The 24,758-nt window shown below is 56.0% G+C and overlaps 1 protein-coding gene across 1 annotated transcript in view; it reads right to left on the reverse strand.

Moving 5' to 3' along the window:
* Nucleotides 1–1,357: 1,357 nt before the first annotated feature.
* The window catches only part of NPLOC4 (NPL4 homolog, ubiquitin recognition factor), a 61,475-nt gene continuing 38,074 nt past the window's right edge, over nucleotides 1,358–24,758 (reverse strand). Inside the window, exons 13-17 of the mRNA XM_043585368.1 lie at nucleotides 12,060–12,131; nucleotides 8,505–8,600; nucleotides 7,347–7,463; nucleotides 5,693–5,795; nucleotides 1,358–3,700 (exon numbers count right to left, since the gene is read on the reverse strand). Coding sequence (XP_043441303.1) covers nucleotides 3,543–3,700; nucleotides 5,693–5,795; nucleotides 7,347–7,463; nucleotides 8,505–8,600; nucleotides 12,060–12,131 — 546 coding nt within the window. The 3' untranslated portion in view covers nucleotides 1,358–3,542. The remainder of the gene's footprint in view (nucleotides 3,701–5,692; nucleotides 5,796–7,346; nucleotides 7,464–8,504; nucleotides 8,601–12,059; nucleotides 12,132–24,758) is intronic.

Below are 24,758 nucleotides of genomic sequence, written 5' to 3' on the forward strand. Positions count from 1 at the left end.
CTTCATAATTGGGAAGTGGGGGCAGGCTCCTTTCCTGTGCCCGGGGCCCAAGGCCTGTCTGCCAGTCTGACCACTATTCCTCTTGAACTACCCGCTCATATTAACTCCCATCCCAGTCCTCCCAGGCTGTTCCCCAACACCGAGGAGCTGTCCTAGAGAAAATGAGCACATGGGGAAGTGGATCTAGGAGGTGGGTTGAGCTGGGCAGGCCTTCCCACACCCCGCCCAGGTCTGGCCTGGACGGCCAAACCCTTGGCTGGCCAGGACGACCCTGCAGGCGCTGTTGGGCCAGGTCACTCTTCTGTCCCTCTCCCTCTGCTCAGGAGGCCTAGCAGGATCCTGGCCCCAAGCCGGGGAAGCCCACACTGTGATGTGAGGATTTATGAGCAATGCCCTATATAAACAGAGGGGGGCCCTGGGTGCTGACCCCTGGAGTTTACAGACACGGACATAGGGCTGAAGGCCAGCAGCCTCTCGTGGGTGTGCAAGGTGCACGCTCCCGCCAGTGCTCTCTGTGCCAAATCTGGGGGCAGTTCAATCTTCCTAAGGTCAAATGACACTGCCAGCCTGGGGGGGGGGGGGGCGCGAATCCCTGGTGTGTGCAGGGCAGCCCCAGGCCCTGTTGGGCCCCCTCACAGGCAGCACGTCCCCTCTGCTTGGTTTCCTGAGGTGGGGGTGGCTCTCCTCAGATCCAGCAAGTCCAGCATTCTGAGGCGCACCAAGGGCCGGGTATGGCAGTGACCCCAACTCGGAGGCCGTGGTTGGGAGTGTGAACCGCACGCTGCTTGGAGCAGCCAGGCCCAGAGGCACCTAGGGCCCCCCGACGTCAGCAGGCGCCGTTTTCTATATACTTGTCCAGGGAGCAATGAGTCACGTGGCCCAAGGCCCACCTTTCTGGGTGGTGCAGAAAGGTGTGTGTGTGAAGGCGGGCACCTGAGCCCCAAGAGGGAGTGCCTCCTGGCCGCCGTCATGCGACAATTCAGGACAGGCAGCCTGTCACCTCCCGGCTTGACACCCCTACACCTGTGCAGTGGAGGGGCTTCCAGACTGCGTCCTTCACCTGCTGCCTGACACCAGCACCTGTCCCCAGACAGAGAGACCTGGGAGCAGCCACGTGGCTGACAGGCAGGGAAGCGCCCGAAGGAGGCCACGCTCTCCTCTTCCACCGGGTGACACACCACACACAAGTCAGTGCCGGGGAGCCCGGGCAGGGGAGAGGGCTCCATACGAGGACAGTGACGTGCAGAGGAAAGTGAAGTCCCGCAACAGGAAGCAGACTCCGACACAACCTGCAGACAGAAGCTCGACGCGCAGGGAGAGGCCTCGGGGCCCGGGATGACAAATGGGGAGCCCAAGAGTCGCTTCAGGCGTTTTATTGGTTTCCCGGCAGGGCCGGAGTCCAGGTAACGCTAACGCAAACCCAACTGACGCCCACCTGTAAGCCCCAAGCGGAGCTGGAGCGTGAGCACCAGGAGCGGACCAGTCAGAGGCCAGGGCGGCCAGCCGTGTGCACCTGGGCAGGGGAGCACGCGGTCACCCCTCGCCTGGTGACGAGAGAGGGTGTGTGCGCACAAGGGCAGGGAGGATGCAGGCGGGGCCGGGGGACCCTCCCCCGGGCAAGAGGAGGTGGCTGCACTGCCCACGGCCAAGGCCTCTGGCAGGGCGCCCCCCCCCCACCCGCATGCTGAGCTGAGTCTATCTATTTGGACGATGAAGGAAAGTGCGTTACTGAACAAAGAGTGACTTGAAACCAGAAGCAGAGAAATCACAACACTTTTCCTTCAGCTCAGAGACAGAAGGAAACGAGTTCTGCATCTGCCAGAACTTCAGAGTGAGGAGGCTGTTGGCTGAAGAGAGACGGAGAGCAGCAGGTGGGTGAAGGCGACACCAGGAGAACCGGCGGGGGCGGGCCCGGGAGACACACAGGCCGAGCACAGGGTCCCCCGCAGCCTCGCGTCGGATCACAGCGGCCAGACGACACGGGGCCACGCTGGCGGGGACTCTGTGGTTCAGGCCGGCCGCTCCGCACCTCTCCCGCCACCCCCCACCCCCAACCGATGGCTCTGAGGCCAGACCCACCCTAGCTGGCCCCTGGCCTGGAGGGCAGACAAGTCTCGTGTGCCCCATGCCCGGCGGACTCGGAGGTTCCGGGCACAGCCCTTGCCACAAAAGCAGCCAACACGCAGAGAACGGGGCTCTCTGTCCCCAGTGCTACGGGTAAGGGAGGGTCACACAGGCCCGCCTCCCACCCCCGGGGCAGAGACATGAAGTCCTCAGCACGGTCTGCGTCCGGGCCGGCCTCTCGTGGGCATCGTGCAGCGAAGAGACGTGGCCGGCATTAAGGCAAAGAGGCATCAGGGTGCCGCCCACAAGTCCCCGGGGACCCCAGAGCACATGTGCAAGGTCTGACCTCGACCCCTGGCAGCGGCCCTCCCTACAGGCGGGCCCCTGCTCTCTCACGCAGGCCTGCCTCAACGGCCACACACCACGCGGGCGGCTGGGGGCCGGCAGGGCGGTGGGAGGGAACGGTGTACAGGGCAAAGCGGGTCCTGGACAACCCAGCTTGCCCCACGCAGGCCTGGTCCGAGGCCTCGGGGAGGGGGCGGGGCGGGGCGGGGTGGGGGGAGGCGATCCTCGGCGGAGCCACCGCCGCCCTCCTGCTGGTCCACCGAGTCCGCAGCTGTGGCGGCTGTGTGGCTTGGCAGAAGAGTCTCAGGCACTGAGGTTTACTTCCAAGAACTGACTGTGGGTTCCCGTCCACCCTCGCCCACCCTGTGCCCACCCTGTGCCCGCTCCCAGGGACTCGGTATGGGAGGGCAGGAAGTGGAAACTAGTCTCTCTCACTCCCCTTTTATGTTGTTTTTACCTTAAAAAGAAATAAATAAAAGTCTTCCGGGCAGAAATTACTGATAACTGTTATTACAACCAACGCAGACTTTAAAAAGCCCCACCTGGATGTCTGGTGAGAGCGAGAAGGGTGGGCAGCAAACTAAGCCGCAGATCAAGCAAACGGTGGGTCGGCGAGCCCGGTCCTGCTCACGTTCCGCCAGACGGCGGCTGCTGGCAGGGGAGGAAGAGGCCTCACGGGCAGGGTCTGCCCAGAGCGACAGGTACGGCGGCCACCAAAAACTCCCAACTGGAACCACGGGAGGGGCAAGAACAAAAAGCATCCAAAGGGAAGGGAAGAGAAAGCTGGATGGTGGCAGTAAGGCCTTGGCGTCCCTCCCAACCCCAGGTGACGATTCCGAGGCGCCCGGGGCCTTCCACCACCTCGGAGGCCGGCGCGGGGCGTCTGGGGGCGGGGGGGGGGGGGGGGGACCACCGTGCCGCTCCGCTAGGAGGCTGCTGCCGGCCCGCAGAGCGCCAGGCTGGCTCTCCCTCCACGGAAGCCTGGTGCTGAGAAGCTTCGTGGGTCGGAGACCCCAGGGCAGCCCCCCTGCCCCGCCCTTCAGGGCTGCCCACCGCGGGGCGACGGTTGCAATGATCCCGGCTGCAGAGAGAGGCTGCGGTGGGCCGAGTCCTGCCAGCAGGGGCCGGGGGCCCTAGGTCCTAGGGAGGCTACACATCTCGCAGTGGCCGGTGCCCGGCTGGTTCATGAAGGTGCAGTGCTGACAGGCCCACATGGCGGCCGTGGCAGCGTGCGTGGAGCCGCCCACGGCTCCATACTCCTGGAGGCCTGGAAGCTGCACTCCGACCGTGCCTGTGGGGGGAGAGAAACGGCCACTCGTCGTGGTTCGTCGGTAGCGGGTGGGGCGTGGAGGGACGCCCCACCCGCCCCGGAGCTCTCCTGCACCGCCCCCAGAGCAAATGGGGGCTCGCAAAGAAAGCACTACAGGTAGGGACGGCCTGGGTGCCAGGACCCCCGCTGCGAGTCCCCTGCTTGCACACAGAACCCCTAAATACACGACACCGTTGCCCGCAGAACCCGAAGCCGTCACCCGTGACCAACTCTACCCCACCGCCACCCTCCTCGTGTGCCGTGTCCATGGCGCCCTCCTTCCTCCTGCTGCGTGTGGGCTCTTTGTGAGAACACCGGTGCTGGCTACCCACTTCCCTGGTGATGGCCATCTGGGTCGTTGACAGTTCCGAGCCGTTATCAACAAAGCTGCCATCAACATGCTTGCACGCACCTCCGCGTGGGCCTGTGTTTTCACGTCTCGGGTGAAAACCTAGGAGCAGGCTCGCCGGATCCCAGAGGAAGTGACCGTTTACAAAACGCGGCCAGACGGCTTTCCCGTCCTCACCAGCGTGGGCGAACTCGCGAGCACGTAACACTGCCAGTTTCTCGTCTCAGCCACTCTGCCGAATGGGTAACGGTCTCTTGTTTATTGCACTTTGCGTTTCCCTGACGACTAACGATGGTGACCGTCGCCGTTACCTCTTTTTGTGAAATGTCTCGCCCGGTTGTTGTGTTTTTAAATTCGAGTATGGGTGACGTACAACTTTCTATTAGTTTGGGTGCCCAACACGGTGACTTGGCGGTCCCGTACGTTACCCAGTGCTCCCCCCACGTTATCACAACATCCCTGACTGTTTCCCGTGCTGTGCTGGTCAACCCAGTGCCCAGTCTCTCTGGGCACTCCTGGGCTGACGCTGAGGGCCCCGGAATATTCAAGCTGTTGCCATCCGCATTCCCGCGTGAAGGATTCAAACGGCACGGTGCCGGCGTGGGGGCCACGGGTACCAGAGACTTGCACCAGGGGCTGAGCGCCGCTGGCTGGCACCAGACCGCCGTTCTCCCGAGGACACGAGGCTGCAGGCCTACGTTTTCGGGAATTTGGTGGGGAGACCTTGTCCTCTGCCTCAGAATACGCGAGCAGTGTTTCAGAACGCCAGGGCAAGAGTAAAGGCACGTGGAGCCGGCCGCGTTACTGGTCCGTCAGAATCGTACAGGAAAAAACCTGACGAGCAGCGCAGCACAACAAATACTAGGCCCTTCGGGCCCCCGATCCCCCGGGGACCTTAGCATCAAGAGAGAACGAGAACTCTCCACCTGAGTGCCCTCACAGCAGAGACTCCACTGGCTCTGAGATCTACCCACTGCACTGAGCAAACGCTACAGACGCCCCCCATGTGGACTTGCCAAGCCGTGTGAAGAGGGCATTCCAGAGCTTCTCAAAGCCACAGGGCAAAGGGCTGCACCGCGGCCACCACTCTCAGTGCTCGGCCGGACGGGTCGGCCACAGCGTAGCACCTGCCCGGAAGGAACCACAGACGGAAAGCTCTCCCTGGGCAGCGTGCCGAGTCAGGTTCCGAGACACAGATCCCCACATTCTCTTCGGAACACTTTCCCTCCTTATCCATCGAGAAAGTTCGGAGGACCAGCAGAAAGAAGGGGAGAAAGAAAAGGCTGAGACCAAAGGTTTCGGGCCTTTCGGCACTTACGTGAATGTGAGGTTTCTGTTTATCTAAAATAAGGGCTTTCGAATTGCTCCTAAGACGCTGGACGCTTAGCAGATCCCCCGTACACATGCGGGTGCGTGCACGGGACCGCATCCCAACGATCTGGGTGACCTTTACAGCACGCACGTCACAGCAACGAGAAGGGCCGTGCTCGTGTGATGGCCCATGACACCCGTCGGGGCGCACCGGGGGGTGGGGCTCCCAGGACATAAGCAGCTTTGCCTGGGCTCCGGCGCTAGGAGTATGAGAGCAGGACCCTCGGGACCGAGGAGAAAGGGAGGACACTTACTGCAGAGCTGCTCGATGGTGGCCCACTGTTCAGACTTCTTCCACGTCTGCGCGAGCTCCTCATTTCTGGTCCTCACAGCCTCCAGCAACAAGCTGATGCTGTCCTGCAAGAACCCAAAACCGAAGGCTCCAACTGGCTTTGCCTATGGTGGGCACACTCCGCTTAATAAGCGGCTTCTTATTAACCGTGCGTTGGGAAACATTGAGACGCTCCTCAAAGGGAATGTAAAAAACCTCACAGGCCGTCACCATGAAACATAATACCACACACCTAGGTCTATACATCTACATGCTGAATTTTAGTGCTAAAATTAAAGTTCTTCCCAAATAGCCCTAACGTGCTGCTCTCTGTCCTAAGCCAACCAGCGCTCTCAGCCACCGGACACTGAAGCTCACATTCCTTTCCCTGAGGGCCCGGATGCACAGACAGGCGCCTGTGGTCGTGGGGTCCACCCTCCACCCTCACGCTTCTCCCTGGAGGCTCTCTACCTTCTCAACCAAGTCTGTAAAAATGCTCTCTAGATCCCAGGCCTCCAGGGTCAACGTGCAGAGAATTAAAATAGTTTATACGTTGAGAATCTATAAGAAAGCTTTAGGGGCTCTCAGAAGCTCCCCGGAAAAATGTTTTCCAGCAGGTGACCGCCAAACAGTACATGTTTACTGGCGAGGAGGCCGTGGTGTGAAGAGCCCAGGCTTTCGTCACCTGTCCAACCGGATCGGCAGTGGCTACGCTTGGGGCCGGGGCGGGCACTCTCTGGGTTTAACAAGGCAGGCAAAGAAAGCCAGTGGGGAGTCTCGGGGTGCCTGATATCAAATACCAGAAGTGGACAGTTCGGGGACAAAATACAGACACAAGATAAACCCAGCAGGACCCAAGAACGGCTATAGGCCACCTGACATAGAACAGTGGGGAGGGAGGGGCATCTTCTCTCCTCTCTGTCACCTGCAGGGAATGTGTTGAGTCAGTGGCTCAGAAAGAACTCGTCCCCCTCTCTCTGGTGTTTCCTTGGGTCTCCGACAGAAAGAAGGCACAAAATAAGTAGGGGCCTCCTGGCTGGACCCACTGACCACCGCCTACCGCCCCCCACCCCCGCAATGCTCAGATGGCAGCCAGTGTTGGTGACAGACGCCCTCTTCTCCCTGAAGGCATGCCTTAAAAATGCCAACTATGCAGCTGTGCACTCAGGGTCTGGACGCTGGCCAACCTTCTGGGCCTAGGCGATAAAACCAAAGCTGATTCAGGAGGAGGCGAGAGATCAGTAAGAAGCAGAGGCTAGGATTGCAAAACCGTTAGGACAGAAATTACGTAAATGGTTGATCTCTAAAGCTCCACGCTAGAGGACACGGAGCTCACTATTGTCTGCCTCCCACGGGATTGTAACAAACGAAGCTGTCCTCCATCACGGGGCGGGGGGGGGGCGGCAGACACTTAAAACAAGTTGTTTCAGTGCAAATGCTTCGTGTCAAAAACCCGTCATTCTACCGGCAAGCCCCTTGTGAAAAGCCGCCGCCCGCAGGACCTAAGGGGGACTGCGACCCGGCTTCCCGGCCACGCTCTGGCTTGAGAGGAAAAGCAGCGTCTCTTTGTAGCCAATCCCGCCCGAGGACCACAAAGCCAGGCGCTCGGTGGGCGCGCACACAGGCCGGGCCCGTACCTGCAGAGGCATGACTTCATTGGTGACCAGAAAGAGCAGGAGATGGAAATCCGAGATGGTGTCCAGGAACACGGAGGAAGTATTCTGGGACAGGTAGGTGGCCAGACTGTGGAAGTCCTAGAGTGGTGAGGCAGAAGGACGCAGTGAACGGGGGCATGCTGTGGCCACCCCACGGCCCAGACAGCTGTCCGTCTCCGCCTGGGCCACGGCCAAATGCAGGGTGCGGACACACACCTCCCCGTCTCGTTCTACAGCCGACGGGGGCCCAGGCATAGGGATGCACGTGGCCGCGGCACAGGCTGTGGCCCTCGGCACCCGTGACGCGTCGAGGGACGTGCAAGGGAGCACGTTTATAAAGCCGACCCAGCTGGGAGACGCGTTCAAAAAAAGGCACGTCCAAGTGGAGTGGGCTGCGGGAAGGGCCACTTCGGGGCGAGACGACTGGTCCGTGCTCCCTGTGCAGCCGCGCTGTTGACTGGGGCAGTGTGACTGCAACGAGGAATAACTATGTGTGCGAGCTGGGGGGACTAAGAGACGCTGCGCCGTCGGCAAAACTCAAAGCAGTTCAAGAGAGCCACCCGGTAAGTGGCTCTGTGCCGCTACAAGCGGCCCGGGTCCCCGCACAGACAGATGCACCTAGGAACACACGTGTCCTGGACCATCCGTGTGGCGGCACGAGGCAGCCTCAGCAATTCTGCACGGCCTCCGCCGTGCCTCAGAGGAGGGGCCACCGCGCAGGACGTGGCGGGAAGCCCAGGCGGCCGGGCCGCCCGAGGCCCACGCGGCAGGATGACAGAGCAAAGATCTCCACAAAGACGGGACGCTGGTCAACAAACAAATGACACAAAAGTTGTTGGGAGAGGACACAAGTGATGAATAGATCTGGGGAAAAAAAGAAGTCAGCCGACCACGGCTCTTCCGGCAGGTCCACAGGCCGGGGGCCTCCGAGGATTTGCCTTTGTGGGGATTCATCAACCCCACTCCAGAGAGGATGTCACGGTGACCAACAGTGTCTCGAAAAAAGTCCCAGCTTGTGGTTTTGCCGTAAGAATCAATCGCCAGAGTGTAAAAGCTTGGTACTTTCTGGGAAAACGACACTGACACCAGATAAACAAGCGGCAGTTACTTTAAATCATGTCTGTAAAGAAAAGAGCTTACCTGTGTCTCACCCAACACGTCCCGGTTCTCAATAGGAAACGGATTTTGCGAAATAGAAAAAGTATAAACTGGATCCTTGGGGAAAGTTGTTGTGATCTAATGAACAAAAACACAAAGCCACGATCACTCGTGTGCCAGCGGGTGAGGGCGGCCCTCAGGGGCCACAAGCAGCACCGATCACGACGCCCTCCCCGAGCTCCGAGTCCCTCACGGCCGCGGAGGCCCGACTGCTCCACGCTGGACGCAGCGGTTACCCGCTAACGACACGCCTCAGTGAAACCCCTGATGCTCAGGACTCTGGGAAGCGAACCAAAGAATCGTTTTTGACGATTTCTAGGATCATGCCATTTGTGGCCGGTTTCTGTAAGCCGACGATAAGCCAGAGGGTGCGCCGTGGGAGCACAACGGACGAGGCCGGGAGAACTCTCGGGGGCAGCCCGCGACGGTCTGAGAGGCGCAGTGACCTCCAGAGAGCCCGCGGCACCACTGCAGGGGGTCAGGACACGTCCAGGCCGCAAGGGAGCCGCCGCTCAGCCCTGAGGCGCGGCGCACGGCGATCCCGCTCCCCCTCAGACGGGCTGGAGTCAAGAACGTGTGTCCAGGGGGGAACCTAAACTCTTCATTTGGCTCAGACGTGCTTTCCGAACAACAGAGAGCATTTTAAATCCAGCACACAATCGACAGACACTACAGGACAGTGGTAAATGTGCAACAATCGATACAAATAGTTTTCACTCCTCTGGGCAGATGCTTCCCCCCCCCCCCCCCCCCCCGCCCCAAAGTGCCACACTGTGGCTGATGCAGCTTTTCCTCTGCAACGTGACACCAGTGGCAGCGGATTACACCTCGTCCAGGTTCAGAGCAGCTATTCTGGTTCCTTCGGGACTGTTTCTCGAGGAGGAAAGTGTTGTTCTGGTCTGTTTTCTGCATCGGCGAAGGCAGCGGGCTGTCTGGGGCTGGCCCGGGATGTGCCATGACTGTGCCAGCAGGCTCAAGGACGAGCTGAGCCGGCGGCAGCATCTGAGACCAGAGCCCTGACGGTCTTGAAGATTTTATTTTACTTTTTAAAACAATTTTTTAAAGTTTATGAATTTATTTTAGGAAAGAAAGAGCGCGAGCCAGCAGGGGAGGGGCAGAGAAAGGAGAGAGAGGGAGAGAGGGAGAGAGGGAGTGCGTCCCAAGCAGGCTCCACTCCTCGCTGTGGGGTTCCATCTCATGACCATGCAGCTGTGACGCGAGCCAAAACCCAGAGTCAGACGCTCAACCGTGTGAGCCGCCCAGGCACCCCAACTGAACAATTTGTTGATTTTTACTTTTATTTTTGTTTATTTTTAAATGTTTATTTAAAAAAAAAAATTTTTTTTTTTTCAACGTTTATTTATTTTTGGGACAGAGAGAGACAGAGCATGAACGGGGGAGGGGCAGAGAGAGAGGGAGACACAGAATCGGAAACAGGCTCCAGGCTCTGAGCCGTCAGCCCAGAGCCCGATGCGGGGCTCGAACTCACGGACCGTGAGATCGTGACCTGGCTGAAGTCGGATGCTCAACCGACTGCGCCACCCAGGCGCCCCTAAATGTTTATTTTTGAGAGAGAGAGGACGTGCATGAAAGCAGGTGAGGGGCACAGAGAGAGGGGGACGAGGGATCTGAAGTCAGCTCTGCGCTGACAGCAGCGAGCCCGACGCGGGGCTCGAACTGACGAACCTCGACATCATGACCTAAACCGAAGTTGGATGCTTAACCGGCTGAGCCACCCAGGCGCCCCATTTAAAGATGTTATTTTTACGTAATCTCAGCACCCAATGTGAGGCTTAAACTCACAACCCTAAGGTTAAGAGCCACACACTCTACCGACTGAGCCAGGCTGGCACCCAGCCCACTCATCTTTTACTGACGAGAGCATGCAGCCGTGTGGACTCCAGCCCCGGGGCCACGTACTGGCTGTGCGGCCTGTCAGCTGCGGACAGATCCTAGGCCTCGCTCTGTCCCTCTGCAAGACAAAGACAGCCCCGAGTGCCTACAGTCACCAAGGTTCAGACACGCAAGCCTGCATTATTAGTCTCAGCCTCTGTCCTTGCTGCAGAGACAAAGGTCTGTGGACTGTGCAGTGCTCTCCCTTCGGGAGGCAGACACAGTGGTGGACCAGCACAACAGGGCAGCTCCCAGGCCACAGATGTGGAATTAAGAGATGTCTGTGCTGGACTCGCAACCTCCCCTTAGAGCACGGCCGAACCAAAGTGCCCTAGGCGGTCTGTGAACATCTCAGACACCGGAGAGGGGTGCGGTGAGCCCAGCACCTCGTCTCCTGTTTCAGTGCCCCCCACCCAGCCAGCTTCAGGTCATCTGGCCAATGCCCGGCCGCCTCCACAGCACATCCACGGCATTCCGGGTAGCGAGGCCCATCCCTCCTCTTGCGTGACATTAGTGGCCCGGTCACGAGGTTTGAGGACATCAGACAAGCCTGGTCGGGCGTGGGGCTGGAGACGGCCGTCTGGTCTGGACACCTGCTCTCAAGGGACTGTTCCAGCCTCCCTCCACAAGAACAGAGAGCTCAGGTGTCTCAGGGCGCAATGTTCCCTTACAAGCAAGCTCACTGACACAGCACACTAAGCAAGAACTCGGTTCTTTTCTAAAAGGAAAGGGGTGGGGAGGCCACGGGGAGGGGAGACCTCAGAAAGCTGGCTTTAAATCATGCCGACCCCTCCTAAGTGTATGTTCCATCAATCTGTTTTCATCTTAATTACACCCTAGGTAGTCTAACAAACAGATGCCTTTACGGCCTAGGTAATAAATATGTTCTCGGGAGCTGTCAATTGGAATGGAGCACCGGTGGGCTTGGCTCACGGGGACCTGCTGCTCCAAATGCAATGATATTTTACAGCCTGAATCACATGCCCTTCCTGAGTCCAAACACGGCCGAAGAGATCCTGGCCGGAAGCAGTCAGGAAACGAGCCGCTGCCCATCCCCTTGGGACGGAGCTGGCTGCTACAGATGCCTCGGGCACTGGAGCCCTCTGTGGCGCTCTGGCCGGGGGCCACACCTCCCGCCAGGAGCGGAGCCTGGATGGTGGAGCCGGCTGCCTCCTTGGCTCCTGGAGCTCTGCCCAGGAGAGCACCCGCCGACTCACCCGAGGACAGTCACAGCCGTGTGCCCCCGGGACTGACTCAGGTGAGGCGGCCCACCGCGAGCCCGGCCTGGCAGCCGCACCGTCACCAGCACAGCACCGAGCACACCGAGCACAGAGCCACGCCGGGCTGGCTGGCTGATCTCCAGAGGCCGCCTGGCCAGGTCGCTGGTCCAGGGTTGCATTTTTGTCAGGGAGAGGTAAACCCTAAGTTGTTTTTAAGGAAGTAAAAAAACAAGCTAGAAGAAAACCCCCATAAAGTCACCAGCTTTTCGGGGATGACAGGAGCTCAGGGATTCACACGCTTTCTGGGTGGCTGTCCTGGGCCAGATAGAGGAGCGACTGTCCACGCCGCAGCCGCCACTGAACGCAGCCTCACCCAGCAGCCCGGGGCGGGGGGGGGGGGGGGGGGTGGACGACGCACACTTACGTCTATGATCAGATACTCCACGGGAAGGGGCCGGGCCAGCTGGGTGATCTCATTGCCAAACTTGTCTATGTCCTGAAACGGGAAACAAAAGCGAGAGGTGTGAGCAAGGGTTTGCTGACCAGTGACACGGCTGGCCTCTCACAGGCTTGTCTTACCTGGTCAATGGCCACAATTCTTGTGGAGCATGTAAAAAGGAGAGGAAGATGTGCATGTTTTTGTCTCGCATCTGCCTCTGTTATGATGGCCACAACATGAAGGAGCAGCCGTGTTCTTGGTTAACAGGGTGTCTCCACTGGGAGAGCGTTTTCCAGCACCCCCCCACCCCACACACACACACCAGGCCTGGCACTCGCTGCCCCTTGCAGGACATACGGCCCGGGCCCCTGCCTGCAGGCCCCACCTGCACCTCTCTGTCCCGCACAAGCGCTCCCCAACCTCGGGACTGAGTGCTAGCTCCTAACGACCCCCCTCACACCCTCCTCTGAAATCCCCACTTCATCCTGTACGTTAATAAAATAAATACGTACGCAAATGAGCACACGTACACACAAATACGCAGCCGTGGAAAACCCCCGCCACCGATCTGTCAGAGCCTAAACTTGTTCTGCTTTGTCAGATGCACAGAACATAAAGTTTAATTATGGGGAAAAACGGCCAGCATATGTTCATTAATCATAAAATGACAATTATATCTGATTTATGTCAAACATGCTGAGTTCAAACAGAGCTCTAGAAATAAATTCATAAGAACCAACACTTTTCATTAAAGATTCTGTGAGAGGGGATCATATTTTCTATCTAAATCATCACTTAACATCATATAAATCATTCTCTGAGTCATATATAAATTATATATCCATAACTTCCAATCATGAGGCCTTACATAAAAGTTTACACTTATTAAAGCTCTCAAACCTGAAGGGAAGCCAAGCAGGTCCCCCGGAGGGGCTCCCCCTGCAGGATGACGCAGGGCCACCCCGGCACACGGGCACCTTCCCGGGGATGTCAGAGGTGTGCACCTTCTCTCCAGACAACCCACGTCGGTGGTTCCTAAGTCGAACCAGGCTTATCACCCTAATGGCAAGACCAGGGATCCCATCTGGCCCAGATCCTGTTTTTTAGAAATTAAAATTTCTCATCTGCAATACGTCTCCGTTTATCTAGGCTTTCCCTCCCTTCCTTCCAGTCACGATGGAAGAGAGCTGCCCGCCAGCACCTGCCCCTCGGCTCTCCCAGAAAATGGTCCAAACAGCTTGAACCAGCTAGCTATCCAGGGAGCATTAGCACCCGTCGAAGGACACGATCCCGAAAACAACACACCGCTTTGTCTGTCTGCCTTCCTTTGAAGTCGGAGTGACTTCCTACTGAATTCGGGGAAGAGTCACTTGTCCTGCCACGTGCCAGGTGGCTACCCTGGGCTCGTCTGTGCAGCAGTCAGGTTGGGCCCAGCTTTCCGTGGCCCTGCCGGCTTCACAGGGGCAGCTGGAGACAGGAGACTGCTGAGCGGGGTCCTGGGGCCCCAGAGGCGGTGGTTTCTCAACAGAGGAGATATGGTAGGAGGTGGGAATCAAACCCAATCAAACTAAATCACCATTTCCAAAAATACGCGCTTGCCCCTACAAGAAAGAACCTGCAACAACTCATCCATAATTAGCCCATCTGGAATTCATCTTCAAATCTAATTAAGCTCTAATATGCAGGAACATTCCTCCAGCACCTGTTCGCTTTAATCTCCCCCTCTAGGGACTTTTCTTGTTAAATGCCCCTCTCTCCTTTTTCTGTGTCGTGCTATTCTCTTTCAAATTTAACTACCCAACTGTACCTTTCTGCTCCCCAAGAAAATAAAGGTGTTGCATCCCCCTCTGTTCCCCGGGGCTGGGGGAAAACAGGTAACTTCTCTCTCTCCCACATGCCTCCCTGCTGATGTCTTTGCCAGCCAGCCCCCAGTCCTCTACCGCATCTCAAAAGCAATTACTTTTTATGGGCGTCAGCAGATGTCGGACTGAGGGAGGAGGGCCTCTCAGTTCCCGGGTCAGCAGTCAACAAAGCGTCAGCGGTTCCTCGTCCGAGGGGAGCGAGCCTCCGGGAGAGGCAGGGGCCGAGGTCCCCAGCACCCCCCACCGGCAACGACCAAGAGCAGAGACCGCGGCACCGTAGTTGTGACATCACAGAAGAGTCCGGGGATCTCTGTCTTTGTGCCAGGAAGAGGGCAAACTCCACGGACCGGGTGGCACCATCTTGCTTTGGAAAAGGCGAATGAAATCCTTGATGTATTGCTTTTCCCTTTATGTTATTTTTTTAAAGTTTATTTGGTTTTGAGAGACAGAGGAAGAGCACGAACAGGAGAGGGACAGAGAGAGAGGGAGAGAGAATCCCAGGCAGGCTCCGTGCTGTCAGCGCACAGCCTGATGTGGGACCCGAACGCACGAACCAAGAGATCATGACCTGAGCCGAAATCAAGAGTCAGGCCCTCAATGGGCTGAGCCACCCAGGCGCCCCTTTTTTTAAGTTTACTCCTATTTTGCTTTTCTCTTTAAAGAACTGGCAAGATCTCAGAACAAACTTTCTCCAAGAATCACCGTCTAGGAAACAGTCTCGCTGATAACCACCTGCAGACTGTCTGTCAGATGCAGACACAACCAGTCGCCGGCATGTATTAGGCGCTGGTAGCCTACAGTCCAGGCTAGATACCGCGTGCACACAACCCCTGGGTCCCCAGCGCATGATGAGGACACGAAGGGCTACCAAGGTGAGTTAACCTGCCCAAGATCTAACGGCTGGGAGGGGTGGAGGGGGCCAGAGACCCGGTCCATCCATAGCAGAATTCATCTCTGCATCAGAACTTGGCGATCTCCGCTCAACAACGCGATGGCGCCGTGAGGTCACGCACTCCAACCCTACTCCTCCCCTCGTGGGGACCTTGTGGCCACAGACCCTCGTCCTGACAGCAGATTCGAATGAAAGCCTAGCTTGGAGATTCCAGGTACCATAAAATCCTTCTTCTGAGACTGGACATTATGCTAGTATGTTGTTCAGAATCTCTTCTCTTTTTGGCAATTTCTTGATTAATTGCTAAGTTTTCCTAAATAACGTTGGTAGCAAATGTAATCTCTTGTAATTAAAACATTTTGGGAAGGTGCCTGGGTGGCTGAGTCGGTTGGACGTCTGACTCTGGCTAAAGTCATGATCTCACAGTTCGTGGGTTCGAGCCTTGTGTCGGGCTCCGTGCTGACAGCTCAGAGCCTGGAGCCTGCTTTAGGTTCTGTGTCTCCATCTCTCTCTGCCCCTTCCCCATTCGTGCTTACTCTCTCAAAAAATAAACAAACATTAAAAAAAAAAAAACAACACCATTTGTTTAAAAAAGCTAAATGAGGGACATCTGGGGGGCTCGGGTGGTTAAGCATCTGATTCCTGATCTCTGCTCAGGTCATGATCTCATGGTTCATGAAATCGAGCCCTGAGTCAGGCTCTGCACCGACAGCACGGAACCTGCTTGGGATTCTCTCTCCCTCTCTCTCTCTGTCTCTGTCTCTCTCTCTCTCAATAAATAAATAAACAAACAAACAGCTGAATGAGTGAAGGGTCCCACCCTGACAAACATGTGATGTATAAGAGAACTGCAATAAATAAACCAAAAAATAACGGATAAATGGATCACAAACCTCAATGTAAAATTAAACGATAAAAACACCAAGAGAAAACATAAGTAAGCACGTAGTTTTGGGATAAAGAATTACTTCCCAAATACAATGAAATGGGCAGAAGTTATAACGAAAAAGACTCTTTGAACAGAAACGATTGCAACTTCTCTGTATGACAACTATAAAGAAAACGGCACCCTGGCATGTGTGTGCAGCACATGACGGGTTAATCACAAAGACCGGCCGACCGAATGCAGAAAGCACAAGGCAATTCCCCAAGGAAACAGAAGACACCCTCTCAGGATGAAGGGGTGCGGCGCGGGGTCCCGACAGCATGGCCCCGCGGGCTCAGACAGCGCCACCTTCTCGGAGATTTGGGAGAACGCATAAAACCCCCGAAACACACTTATCCTTCGACAAATGACGCCGGCGCAGAGCACGTGGCAGGAGTGAGGCAGGGCTGGCCCAGAGAGCACTCCTGGGTAAGCGCCAGGCACTGGGACGGCCCCCGAACGATGGCGGAGACAGAAAGGGGCTCCACGGGCCTCGAGAGCCCCCACGGCAGCTCCCTGCAGGAGAGCTGCCCCTTCTCTGCCTCCCTGTCCCCTCTCCCCCTTCCAGGGCCTCCAGAGCGGAGGACACCAAAGATGGCTGGCTTGGCTTCCTTGCGGTCCGGCCACGCCAGACTCAAACACACAGCCCCGGCCGTGCTCACGGGGCTACTCGCCGAAGTTCATGACTCCAGTGCCTTCCCACCCACCCCAACCAGAGGCCTGGCTCCAGCCCGGGTCCCTTCCTGCTAGGACAGCAGAGCCCTGGGCCCTGGCACCCAGTCTCCACACCCAAAGGCCACAGCCAGTGGACGCACGTCCCCTGCATGACAGCGCCAGCCTCATCGGGCTCCCCAGCCCTGTGCCCACAATGACCTTCTACGACAGTGAGCTCCCTCCCCTCCTAGCGCGCCTCCTCGCGGATTTCAGGCCCACCTCACATCTCCCCCCTGCTGCCCTCTCCCAGCTCGGCAGCCAGCATGTGGTGCTCGTGTTGCCTGCCGCAAAATCCACCCACCTCCACATCCCCTCCGGCGGGCACGTCCCAGAGCCACCTTCCACCTCTGCCCGTGTCTTCCCGCCACCTGCGTCACCATCTCCAGCGCACTCCACCTACCGCAGAGCCACGGCCCCCAGACGCATCGGGCCCTGAGGACGTGTGGTCCCTGGACAAGGCCCTCCCCACCTGGCTAACTCTCACACTCTTCAGTTCTGGAGCGCCCTGCCACGCCACACCGGGACACCCCCACGGTCGCCCCACGGGCCGCCTGGGAGGAGGGCACTGGTGCGACTCGCCCACCGCTGTCATCCCGGGACCCAGGTGTGACACCTGGCAGGGGGTCTAGGTCTGGCCTGAGTGAAGACGCTGCAGACCCTGGCGATGCCGTCCTAGGCTCTCCTGCCCCCACGCGTGCACAGTGGATGCTAGAAGCACAGGTGAAGGCTGGTGCCGGGCGCCTACTTCCCCGTCATCTAGAATTTCGGATTTCCCGGAAGCACACGTCCGATTTTGTATTAGTCAAGTCCCTGTACGTTAAGTGAGACACAGACCTGTGCCCCTGAAGCACATGCGCCCTGGAGCTGCAGCACCCCGTCCGACGGCACCCCCTCGGGGCTCCCGCTGCCTAGATGCTCGCTGGCGAGCTTCCACCCACTACTCGTGGCCTTGCTCTCGGCCGAAGCCTGGCTTCCCGTGTGCAAACTGGTCCCCGAGACTCCCAGTCCCAGCCCTCCAGCAGCGGCCCGCCGGCCCGGGAGCTCGGGGCCCCCGTCCACCCCCAGCCGGGACCGTCCTGTCTCTGAAAACCCCGGAGCCCAGGGCCGCCACACATTCTCTACCGTGCTGCGCTGCCGCAAGGACACCACTCGCGGTCTCCTCTGTTCCCCGCCCGTCACCTCTTCCCACAGGACACACACGCGGGGTATTTCTCTGACGTTCACGAAACCCTGAACGAGCAAGTGTCTTGGCCCCGCTTCCCACAGCAGCACCGGCCACTGCTCCGCCTGCCTTCCCAGCAGACCTGGCTCCTCCCCGGTCTCTTCTTTAAACCACCCTAACCAGCCCCGCGTTCCCCACGCTAGCTGCGCCAGGCCCCGACGGCCACGTGGTGCCAACGGCGCCCCCATTCTGGACCTACGGGTGCCTCCTGACAAGGAAGCTCTGCCTGGCTTCCGGGTGTGCCCTTGTGCCCCGAGGGTGCACGGCAGCCCCGCCTGTCCGTGCTGGGGGCCCAGGCCTCAGCTGGCCCTGGACGCTCGTCTCCACCTCATCCAGGCGACAGCCCCGAACACCATCCAAACACCACGCCTGCAAATCCACCCCCAGGGAAACCCCAGGGAACGCAGCACTCTCCCAAGCCGCACCCTCACCTACCCGCGGCCGGGGTGACGATGGGGGCACCGGCACCGGCGTCCTGTCCAGAGCTGCACCAACGTGCACCAGCACCCCTAGCGGCATCCAGGAGCAACGGAAGCAGATGTCAGTTGTTAAATACGTTGATTCAGCCACATATTCAATAACGTGCTCCCTTATCATTATGAGCCCCATTTAAAAACCTGATGGGGCGCCTGGGGGGCTCTCAGTTGGTTAAGCATCTGACTCTTGATTTCGGCTCAGGTCAGAATTTCAGGGTTCGTGGGATCGAGCCCTGTGTTGGGCTCTGCACTGACAGTGTGGAGCCGGCTTGGGATTCTCTCCCTCTCTCTCCGCCTCCCCTGTGTGCGCAGGTGTGCTCTCAAAATAAGTAAACTTAAAAAAATCTGCTCTAAAATAACAGAAATGAAAAGGAAACATGCTAGACACAAACAGTGGCTACCGCTGATCACGCCTTCCCTGTGTCTTTTTGTAGGAATCAAGGGTGCGACCATGAACAAGTACAACTCTTGCATTAAATTATAAAAGAAACACACACGTAGCATCAACGCAGCACAGAAGACAGAAAAGACCAGTCCCCTCCACCGTGAACACCCCCCCGAAGACAACCCAGGTCAAGCAGTGACTCCTTCAGGAAAAGCACAGAAAACACGACGCCTTGGCCGTCCTGCGGGTCTCTTCACCTTCCTTCCTTCTCCGGTGTCTCGGTCTCAGGGCACCTCTTCCCAACCCCCGGCCATTCGTTGCAGGCTGCACAGTACGTGCCGGGACATACAGATCGGAGCTGTGGACAAGCACCACCCTCCCGAAGGACCCCCGAGCTCTCCAGCCCCGTCCTCCGTATAAATGCACACATCGATGTGTGCACAAACACCTACACGTGTATCTTTACGCTGCACGTACAGGTACATGCTTAATTTTACATTATGAGTTTTATCCCAGATATTTTTTTTTTTTTTAAGAGAGCGAGAACAAGTGCGAGCAAGGGAAACAGGGGAGAGGGGAAGAGGGGGAGAGAGAACGTGAAGCAGGCTCCACACTCAGCACAGAGCCTGACGTGGGGTTCAACCCCACCCCCTGAGCCAAAACCAAGAGACACTCAACTGACCGAGCCACTCGGGCGCCCCTATCCCAGATTTTTAAATAATTTTCAAGCACATGCCTTTAACAGTCACATATGCAGTATTTTATCCCAGAGACATATTTTGATTGAAGGCCCTGTTAGTGAACTTGTAGAATTACTTCCCATTTTTGTTTACCACATACAACAACACGATGAGTAGCCTCAGACAGGCATCGGTGTGTGTCCCATCTGTAAGCCTACAGGCCACAGCCCACAGCCTACAGCCCACGGCCCACAGGAGTTACTTCAATGCTTGCCTGTGGAGGTCTCTTTGCTCAAACTGGTATTTTCCTAAAACATGTGAGAAATGACTGTCTCAAACCCCGTAAGTCCGTAACAAATTGTGGGAAGCACTGCTAGCCTGCTCTCACCGACAGGCGAGTGAGCAATCCAGGGAAACCACAGCAGGATTAAAGAAACAACATAGGCTCCGTGACAAAAGGGAGCTCGCTTCTTAAGTGCAAGAAACTTACAAGACATGCAAGCAAAAAGCAAATCTCCAAATAAAGAGCATTACCAGAAAGACAGACTCACAGTTAATGATAAAATCCTGAAAGCACTTATTTCATGGTCGCAAACAAGATAATAGTACTGGTCCCTGGACACTGTTCTGGAAGCCCTACCAGCACGAGGAGCCGAAATGAATGGGAAAGGGGAGACAACTGCCATTTCTGGACAATATGCTCATCTGTGCAGAAAACCCACAGAATATGTATATAAATTAGAGGAACTTACTACCCAAAGCAATCTACATATTCAATGCAAGTCCTATCAAAATAACACCAGCATTCTTCACAAAGCCAGAACAAGCAATCCTAAAATTTGTATGGAACCAGAAAAGAGCCTGAATAGCCAAAGCAATCCTGAAAAAGAAAACCAAAGCCAGAGGCATCACAATCCTGGACTTCAAGATGTATTGCAAAGCTGTAATCCTCAAGACAGTATGGCACGGGCACAAAAACAGTCACTGGGATCAATGGAACAGAATAGAGACCCCAGAAATGGACCCACAAACGTATGGCCAACTAATCTTTGACAAAGCAGGAAAGAATATCCAACGGAATAAAGACAGTCTCTTCAGCAAGTGGTGCTGGGAAAACTGGACAGCGACACGCAGAAGAATGAATCTGGACGACTTTCTTATACCAGACACAAAAAGAAACTCAAAATGGATGAAAGACCTAAACATAAGACAGGAAGCATCAAAATCCTAGAGGAGAAAACAGGCAAAAACCTCTTTGACCTTGTCCATGGCAACTTCTTAACTCAACACGTCTCTGGAGGCAAGGGAAACGAGCAAATATGAACTACTGGGACCTCATCAAAATAAAAAGCTTCTGCACAGAGAAGGAAACAATCAGCAAAACTAAAAGGCAACTAATGGAATGGGAGAAGATGTTTGCAAATGACGTATCAGATAAAGGGTTAGTATCCAAAATCTATAAAGAACTTATCAAACTCAACACCCAAAAACCAAATAACCCAGTGAAGAAATGGGCAAAAGACGTTAACATTCTCTAAAGAAGATATCCAGATGGCGAACAGACACATGAAAACTTGCTCAACATCACTCATCATCAGGGAAATACAAATCAAAACCACAATGAGATACCACCTTGCACCTGTCAGAATCGCGAACGCTAACAACTCAGGCAACAACAGATGTTGGTGAGGATGCGGAGAGAGAGGATCTCTTTTGCGCTGCTGGTGGGATTGCAAACTGGTGCAGCCAGTCTGGAAAACAGTATGGAGGTTCCTCAAAAAACTAAAAATAGAACTACCCTACGACCCAGCAATTGCACTACTAGGCATTTATCCACGGGATACAGGTGTGCTGTTTCAAAGGGGCGCACACACCCCAATGTTTATAGCAGCGCTACTGACAACAGCCAAAGTATGGAAACAGCCCAAATGTCCATCGATGGATGAATGGATAAAGATGTGGAATATATATACAATGGAGTATTACTCAGCGATCAAAAATCTTGCCATTTGCGACTACATGGATGGAACTGGAGGGTATCATGCTAAGTAAAATTAGTCAGAGAAAGACAAATATCATATGACCTCACTCATATGAGGGATTTAAGATACAAAACAGATGAACATTAAGGGAAGGGAAGCAAAAGTAATATAAAACCAGGGAGGGGACAAAACATAAGAGACTCTTAAGTATAGAGAACAGAGGGTTGCTGGAGGGGTTGTGGGTGGGGGGATGGGCTAAATGGGGAAGGGGCATTAAGAAATCTACTCCTGAAATCATTGTTGCACCTTATGCTAACTAACTTGGATGTAAATTAAACAATCAATAAATAAAAAATAAAATAAAATAAATTCAAGGAACTAATAACACACAGCAAAGCTGCCAAACACACATTTACCAATTTCAAACAGTTTGAAAACCTAATTTTTTTTTGGCCCAAATATAGGCTAATGTAATGCTAAAAATGTAATTTTAAAAAGACACAGGGGCACCTTGGGCGGCTCAGTCGATTAAGCGTCCGACTTCGGCTCAGGTCAGGACCTCGCGGACTGTGAGTTCAAGCCCCACGTCAGGCTCTGTGCTGACAGCTCAGAGCCTGGAGCCTGCTTCTGATTCTGTGTCTCCCTCTCTCTCTGCCCCTCCCCCATTCATGCTCTGTCTCTGTCTCAAAAATAAATAAACATTAAAAAAAAAAAAGGTAAAAAAAAAAAGGTAAAAAGACACAGTGTAGGGGGAGGTGCCTGGGTGGCTCAGTAGGTTAGGCGTCCAACTTCGGCTCAGGTCATGTTCTCACGGTTCATGGGTTCAAGCCCGCATTGGGCTCTGTGCTGACAGCTCGGAGCCTGGTGCCTGCTTGGGATTCTGTGTCTCCCTCTCCCTCTGCTCCTCCCCAACTCCCACCCGCGCGCGCGCTCTCTCTCCCCCAAAAACAAAGTTAAAAAAAAAAGTATTGGTTGGCCAACTTAAAAAGTAATAATCCTCATATCTATTTGATGTTTCATTCCAAAAACTTTGAAAAGAAAAACAGATGGCAGTTTGATTCATCTGAAGTGACGTTTTCATTCGTATTATGCACGTGAGGGCTTCCTGAGCATGTGCTGGGGTGGAGCCAGGGGCCTACGCTATTGCTAAAGGAGGCAGAGAGCCTGGGTGAGGGGCCTCGGATGGGAGACACTGAGCTCGTGAAAGAGGACACCGGATTCTGTCATCACCCGCAGACCCACAGCTTTCCTACAAAGGGTCAGATGAAGTCACTGTCCAGCTGTTCAGAATGGCAGCCAGCAGGACCTTAGGTCTCAAGTGCTAAAAATGAGTCAAAATACTGGTTTTGCATTACAAAACACTGCATCACAAATGCATCTAAGGTAGGAACTTTGGGGGTGGGGGCAGGGATAACTTAACTCTCACATGGGTTCCTGGCAGGGTGTGATTTGACGAGTGAAGTACCTGCTACAGAAACAGGACCTGAGGGCCAGGTCTGTGCTGTCAAGCCTCATGGTTTTGGTTTTTATTAAACACCATGAGGGAGTTGGGGCAGGGGGAGGGGTGGAGAAGCCCTAAACAAGGGACTAGGAACCACCCCCCTGGAAGACCAATGGGAGCACCCCTCCCCATTAGCTCCATTACTGCCCCAGACCTGAGAGGCGTCCGAGCGAGCCGTCACAGGAAAGCCTTACTCTCCCTCAACGGCACCAGTCTGGAAGGAGCAGGGGCGGCAAAAGCCATGGTCCTTCACTCGCAGGCATTTCCAGACACGCGGCCAACAAGGAAAGCATGCCTGTCCCCTACGACACACGCCTTGCCGGTTGCCCAGCATGTCCAGCCGGGACCCCAGGTTTCTAGCCAGAACCCCGTGTATCCGGCCAGGACACCATTTGTCCAGCCAGGACCCCAGAGTGCCGCCCCTGCGGTGGCAGCAGCCATGTGGACTCAGGAGCAGAAAGAACAGAGCCAGGAGGTGCCGGGAGCCAGAGCACGGGCGAGTCGTCTGCCCCCTGCCCTGTCCCTTCCCCATGCCCGGGAGCGCCCCCACCACCCAGTAACACGGACACACACGCACAGATGAAGCAATCCAGGGGGTGTTCAGCCTCTATTTCCTTCTGGTTGGTGAGGAAGTAAATTCTTTGTTACGAGTGGGGTCCTTTCCAGTTTCAAAAGTCCCTCTCCAGGTCAAGGCCCCGCCGCCCCCACCGCGCCGGCCGCCTGGTGCGCTGATAAGACAGACTGAGGACCACACCCCACAGACACAGCTGGACCTAAAGACGTTATGGGAAGCGGTGAAGGACACATCACAACAGATCCCGCGTGTGCGATTCCATCAAGCAAACCCACACAGGAAGCAAAGGAACAACTACCAGCAGTCTTAGGACGGGAGGCTCGGGCTCTGTGGGTTTCTGTCTAGGGGACAAAGGTTCTAAATTAGGTGGTGGTGCTGGCCCCACGACCCTGTGAATATGCTACACACCAGCCAACCGTGCGCTTCCAATGAGTGAATCGGCGGTTGTACTACATGTGAATTTCACCTGTCAAAAATGGTTTAAAAATTTAGACTTGAGGGGCACCTGGGTGGCTCGGTCAGTTGAGCGTCCGACTTCGGCTCAGGTCAGGATCTCGTGGCCTGTGAGTTCAAGTCCCGCGTCGGGCTCTGTGCTGACAGCTGAGAGCCTGGAACCTGCTTCGGATTCTGTGTCTCCCTCTCTCTCTCTCTCTGCCCCTCCCCTGCTCGTGCTCCCTCTCGCTGTCTCTCTCTCAAAAGTAAATAAATGAACACTGAAAAATTAAAACAAAATTTAGACTTGAGGGGCGCCTGGGTGGCTCAGTAGGTTGGGCGTCCGACTTTGGCTCAGATCACGATCTGACGGGTCCGTGAGCTGGAGCCTCCCACCAGGCTTGCTGCTGACAGTAGGGAGCCGGCTTCAGATCCTCTGTCTCCCTCCCTCTCTGCCCCTCCCCCACTCGAGGGCACTCACCCTCTCGCTCTCTGTCTCAAAGATGAATAACCATTAAAAAAAGAATAAATCTTTGAAAACAAAAAAAAAGAAAATCTCTCTCCACGTGGACACCTGCTCATTAAGAAAAGGATGTCAAAGGCGTCACACAGCCTACAAGCACCGGAACGAGTTCCAGTTCCCCAAGCACTGCCTCCAGGCCTCTCCCAGCCAATCACTCCAGAACACGCACTCCGGGCAGCGCAAACCTCCGGAAAGGGAATCCCCTCCAAAACTCTGTGCGCAACGAGGACTCTGCACAGACAGCGAAGAGAGGGAAGCCCTTCCGCCAGGCTTCACGTAGGGCATCCGGCTCAGCAGGCAGCGCCCTTTATCCATTCTAGAACTCCACGTGCTAGGAGCGTCACAGGTCTCGAGTGTCCCCAGCGATGGTGACAGGCTCCCGCGCGGGCAGCGTGCTGGCGCCCAGACCCTGCGGTCCCGGCAGCCCCCGCCCGTGCCCCTCCACCTGTGGCTGCGCGAGCCTCCCTGAGCCTCCTCTCTCCAACCAGAAAGGGGAGGGTGACAACCACAATTGGA

Source organism: Prionailurus bengalensis, chromosome E1 (genome assembly GCF_016509475.1).
Source record: "Prionailurus bengalensis isolate Pbe53 chromosome E1, Fcat_Pben_1.1_paternal_pri, whole genome shotgun sequence".
NCBI lineage: Eukaryota > Metazoa > Chordata > Mammalia > Carnivora > Felidae > Prionailurus > Prionailurus bengalensis.